General features: G+C 36.7%; 1 protein-coding gene across 1 annotated transcript; it reads right to left on the reverse strand.

The window, feature by feature from the left end:
• Positions 1 to 3,763: 3,763 nt before the first annotated feature.
• Positions 3,764 to 4,334, reverse strand: LOC137747717 (uncharacterized). The gene is made up of 2 exons (XM_068487876.1): positions 4,179 to 4,334; positions 3,764 to 4,096 (listed from the first exon to the last, which is right to left on the reverse strand). Exons 1-2 carry the CDS (start codon positions 4,332 to 4,334, stop codon positions 3,764 to 3,766), a joined length of 489 nt encoding a protein of 162 aa, XP_068343977.1.
• Positions 4,335 to 5,820: the final 1,486 nt, after the last annotated feature.

Below are 5,820 nucleotides of genomic sequence, written 5' to 3' on the forward strand. Positions count from 1 at the left end.
CTGCAATTTTCTCTTCTCATTAACTGAAAACAAAGCTTCCAACTTAAATAGAAAATAGCAATCTCCACGATAACCACTAGCACAACATGTGCAGATTTTGTGGAATTCAACTACCTTAAGCAACGGAAACAAATTTGAACGTGGTGAACAGACTCAACCACAACTCCTACAATCTAGGACTCCAGCTTGACTTGGACTCTACGTTGCCATGTCGGCTTTATTTAATTAAAAACTAATTAAACTAAATAACTTTTAACACCCTCCCTTAAACTGATTTTTACGAAAAACAGTTCAGGGTTTCTCCACCATCACATAATCATCTTCCTGACCAATGCTTTGAAGTGAACAAACTCCCAACATGCTCCTCAGCTTCTTGAATGCAAGTTGCTTCAAAGGCTTAGTTAAGATGTCTGCAACTTGCTCCCCACTCTTGCAATATTCCAGTTCAATCTTCCCATCTTTGCACAAATCACGCAGAAAATGAAAATGAACATCAGTTTATTTCTCCCATGCATGACCAGATTCCTTGATAGCTTGATAGTTGACATATTGTCGCAGTAGATGGTTGTTGGTTCCTTTTGAACATTACCAAGCACTTCAAACATTTTTCTGAGCCTTATAGCTTGATAGGAACTCGCAGCTGCTACTACAAACTTAGCTTCTGTTGAGGAAAGTGTCACAATCTGTTGCTTTTTTTAGGACCACGATACTGCACCAGAGTTGAGTAGAAATGTGTGCCCAAAAATGCTTTTACGATCATTTATATCACCTACATAATCACTATTTGTGTACCCAACAAAACCATAACCATCTTCCCTTTTATAAAACACACCATAATCAATTGTCCCCTTACATACTTGAGAATTCTCTTTGCTGCATTGAGATGCATTTTAGTTGGTTTTTCCATATATTGGCTCACTAGACTCACTGCATACATGATGTCAGGCCTCATGGATGTTAAGTTCCAATGATTTGTTTATAAAAAGTACTGTCAACCTCCTTCCCATATTTGTCTTTGCATAGCTTTAAGCCAAGTTCAGCTGGAGTTCCAAATGGCTTGCAATCATCCATCTGAAAGCTTTTAAGAATGTCTTGCGCATACTTTTTCTGGTAGATGAAATTACCAGCAGTAGTTTGAATGACTCCAATCGAAGAAAATAATGCATTAATCCCAGATCAGTCATTTCAAACTCCATCATCATAGACTTCTTAAATTCATCAAACATTTTAGCATCATTTCCCGTGAATATCAAGTTATCAACATACAAGCATACCATAAGTAGTTTACCTTCTTCCTTAGTCTTGACATAAAGAGTGTGCTCGAAGGGACATTTGTGAAATCCAAGCTTAGCAAAGTGAGCATCTATGTGACTGTACCAAGCTCGAGGTGCTTGTTTTAGTCCATAGAGTGCTTGCTTCAGTTTGAACACCTTCTCTTTTTCTCATTTTCTTTCATAACTAGGTGGTTAATCAATGTACACCTCCTTTTGCAGGTTGCCATGCAAGAATGTTGACTTCACGTCTAATTGAAAAATTGACCAGGAATTTTGGGTTGTAAGAGAGATCACCGACCTGATCATGTCATACCTTGCAACTGGGGCAAACACCTCTTTGTAACCAATGACATGCTTCTGCTTGTAGCCCTTGGCTACTAAACGAGCTTTGTGCTTGTTAACTTCACCTTTTTCGTTCAACTTTCTTCTAAACACCCATTTAACACCAATGATTTTCTTTCCCTTTGGAAGATCAGTTAACTCCCAGATTTGATTCTTCTCAATGGACTTGATTTCATTGTCCATTACTTCCCTCTATTTCTCCTCTCTAACAGCCTCATTATACATGATTGGATCACTGTCTACAAATAATGCAAAGTAAGCACATCATCAGAACTTGAATAACTTACATCGTAATCCATTATCCATGCTGGCCTCTTCCTTGAGTTCTCATTTCTCAGATCATATCCCCCTTCTTCAGATTGTTGAGATGACTGAACTTCAGGTTGAGGTGGTTGTTGGGCTTGAATTTCAAGAGCTGCAACATCGTCATTGTCTGAATAATCATCGACTGGATTTTTTTATTGAACCGATCTATTCTTAGACCAATTCCACATGGTGTCTTCATCAAATATTACATCATTGCTTACCACTATCTTCTTTGTCACTGGATTGTACAATTTGTAAGCTTTTGAAACTTCACTTATACCAAGGAAAAACACATTTTTCACTTTTGTCATCCAACTTCTTTATTTTTTCATCAGGGATGTGTGCATATGATATACACCCAAACACCCTAAAGTGATCAACCGTAGGCTTCAATCCACTCTAAGCTTTTTGAGGAGTCATATTCTTAACAGAAAATATGGGACTTCTGTTTAAGATATGAACTGACCATAGCATAACTTCAGGCCAAAACTTCTTGGGAATGCTTCCTTTAACTAGTAGACTTTGAACCTTGTAGAGAATGGTGTGATTCTTCCTCTCATTTACACCATTTTGTTGTGGTGTATAGGCAGTGGTCAGCTGTATCTTGATGCCTTTATCTTTGCAAAATGCATCAAACTTCTTCGGACAATACTCTCCCCCACGGTTAGTTCTTAGTGTTTTAATCTTCTTGTCTGATTCATTTTCAACTAGAACTTTGAAGCTTTTGAATGCTTCAAATGCTTCTGATTTTTCCTGCAAGAAATAGACCCATGTCTTCTTACTAAAATCATCAATAAATGAGATGAAATCTTTTTTGTTACCATTTGAGATGGGATTTATTGGTTCACATAGATCAGAGTGAACCATTTCCAAGATTGATTGAACCTTTGCTACCTTGCCATTTGGAACAGAGTCTCTTTGATGCTTCCCAGTGATGCATTCTTCACACACCTTTGATGAAAGAGTAATCTCAGGTAAGCCAATGACCATCCCTTTCTGGTGAAGTGTTTGCAAGCCATTAAAATTCAAATGGCCATATTTATAGTGCCATCTCCACGTGTCATCTTCTTTGGCAAACAGGTAAGCTTGCATAATCTTGATTTTCAAAGGAAACAATCTGTTGGAAGATATTTTTACAACAACAACAGAGCATTTTTTGGGATTATACACTTCACACTCTCCTTTATAGATTGCAATCCTATAACCTTTATCTTGTAATTGACTAGCACTTAACAAATTTGTCTTTAAATCAGTTTCAATAAAGTTGTTTTTGGTTCTGATTTGATTATCTCCTTTACCCATCACTTTCACTATTGATTTGTCACCAAAACTTACCATCGTGTGAAAGCTTTCATCCAAATTAATAAGGGAAGACTTACATTCACTCATGTAATTGTTGCAACTCATGTCCACATACCATGTCTCCTGATCAGTCTCTGTTAGTGCATGAAAAGCCATCACAAGTGTCTTTTCCTCCTTCTTTTTCTCGACAAAGTTTGACTTTTCTCCTTTTCTTTTGGTAACTTCGTGTAATACTCATTCTTGTAGTGGTCAAAATTTCCACACCTATAACACTCCACTTTTAACTTATCATAATGGTATGCTCATTTTTCTTCAGAGTCATCATCTCTTTTGAAAACACGAGGTGACTTGCTGTCATCTCCATGTCCAGATCGTCCACCACCTCGATGGCCTCAACCACTTCTTCCACGACCTCTTCCTCCTCGAGAACTTGAGGACTCAGAAAAAGTGGAAGCTTTTAACGTTGTTTGTTCTTCACTGGCAGTGGTGCGGTTAAGTCTTTGTTCATACACTAACAAAGAGCTTTGTAGTTCAGCAACTCATAACTCAGCAACATTTTTTACCTCCTTAATTGAACAGACAATGTAGTCAAATTTTGGAGTCGATGATCTCATAATTTTCTCCACAACTTTGACTTCTTCCATGGTGCCACCATTGGATCTTATCTTGCTTGTTATTCCCAGAGTTCTAACAAAGAAATCAGTGATGGACTCACCTAATTTCATTTGTAGAGTTTCAAAGTCCCTTGTTAGAGTTTGAAGCACTGCACACTTCACCCTTTCTGACCTTTTATATTTCTTCTTCAAAGAAACCCATATTTGTTTGGAGGTTTCCTTCTCGAGTATAGTCTCCAAGATAGATTGATCAAGTGCCTGAAAAAGGGTAGTTTTTCACCTTCAAGTCCTTTAGCTTATGTTCAACAACCCTCTTTTATTGTTGTTCAGTCAACACAACTCCCTCTGTTGGGGCGTCAATCTCTGATTCCACAAGATTCCAGTACTTCTTTGACCTGAGGAAGTTCTCCATCAGCATGCTCGAATGGTTGTAGTGACTATTAAACCGTTGAATCGCTGGTTGAACAAAACTCTCAATGGCTTTGTCAGTTGCCATTGTTTCTTGCTGCTGTAAGACACAATCATTCACCTTTTTTCTCAAGTTTGTTCAGGCCCAAAATGGGCTCTGATAACAGATGTTGGATAATGGAATTAACTTAAACGTAAAAGGATGCTTGAATAAATGTATTTCATAATGCTTGAATATTGCAGTTTTCTTTTCTCATTAATTGAAAACAAAGCTTACAACTTAAATAGAAAATAACAATCTCCACAATAACCACTAGCACAACATGCGCAGATTTTATGGAGTTCAACTACCTTAAGCAACATAAACAAATTTGAACGTGGTGAACAGACTTAACCATAACTCCTACAATCTAGGACTCCAGCTTGACTTGGACTCTACATTGCCATGTCAGCTTTATTTAATTAAAAACTAATTAAACATAACTAAATAACTTTTAGGGTGATTTTGTATAAAATCAATTCAAAGTTATGATATTAACAATAGGTCAATCAAATTTATTAGAATTATAAATAGGTCAATGAGACTTTAAGATACATTAAAACACCTCAATCAAATTAAAATTACAAATGATGCCATTATCATTTAAAACACCAAACATTTCCATCTCCCCTCATTGTAAATCACGCAGCAGCCATAAAACACTCTTAGACTTCAACCTCCCCGCATCCCACCACCTTCAACCTCCATTTTTTGGCCTCACAACACCTTCAACCTTTATCGCCTCCCACCACCTTCATCATCCAATGAATGATTCCAACGAACAATTAGCATTTGCGCTGATTCCAACGAACAATTCGCACTTGCGATTAAGAAATCACGATCAAGGTAATTTGTTTCTTCCTATTTTCTTCTTGTTCTTCAATTTTTATGGTTTAGGTTATTTGAGTTGTGTTTTTGAGAGATTTGGTGTAACTTTGCATACTATACCTGTTAGTTTTGAATTTGAGCTTGTTTGGATGTTAAAATTAGTTTTGGCATATAACAATTTTAGTTTGTTTCGACATATTTGTTGGCTCTGTGTATGTTTATTCATGGTGGTTATGTTGTTTAGTTTAATTTCCATTTCCCGTGTTATGTGATTCTGCATTCAGATTCAAGTAGGTTTATGGAGTCAGACACTGCAACGTAGTGTCTGTTTCTTGTTCTGTGGATTCAGACACTTCGTTGCAGTGTCTATTTCCTGTTTTGTGGATTCAGACACTTCGTTGCAGTGTCTGTTTCTTGTTTTGTGATTGTGCATTGAGATTCAAATAGTTTTATTGATTCAGACACTGCAGCATAGTGTTTGTTTTCTGTTCTGTGATTGTGCATTGAGATTCAAATAGGTTTATTGATTCATACACTGCAACATAGTGTTTGTTTCTTGTTCTGTGAATTTAGACACTTTGTTGCAGTGTCTATTTCATGTTCTATGCTTTTACGTTAATGGATTCAGACATACAATATTAATATCGCTATCACAAACTTTAAATATTTTTTCTTTTATAGTTGAAACATGCCCCCCAAAAAAGTT

The sequence above is a fragment of the Pyrus communis genome, chromosome 10 (genome assembly GCF_963583255.1).
Source record: "Pyrus communis chromosome 10, drPyrComm1.1, whole genome shotgun sequence".
Classification (NCBI taxonomy): domain Eukaryota; kingdom Viridiplantae; phylum Streptophyta; class Magnoliopsida; order Rosales; family Rosaceae; genus Pyrus; species Pyrus communis.

Coding starts and splice junctions, on each gene's coding strand:
- LOC137747717 (XM_068487876.1), bottom strand. CDS start 4,334: ATGGCAACTGACAAAGCCATTGAGAGTTTTGTTCAACCAGCGATTCAA. Junction 4,097..4,178: donor TTGACGCCCCAACAGAGGGA/GTTGTGTTGACT, acceptor ACCCTTTTTCAG/GCACTTGATCAATCTATCTT.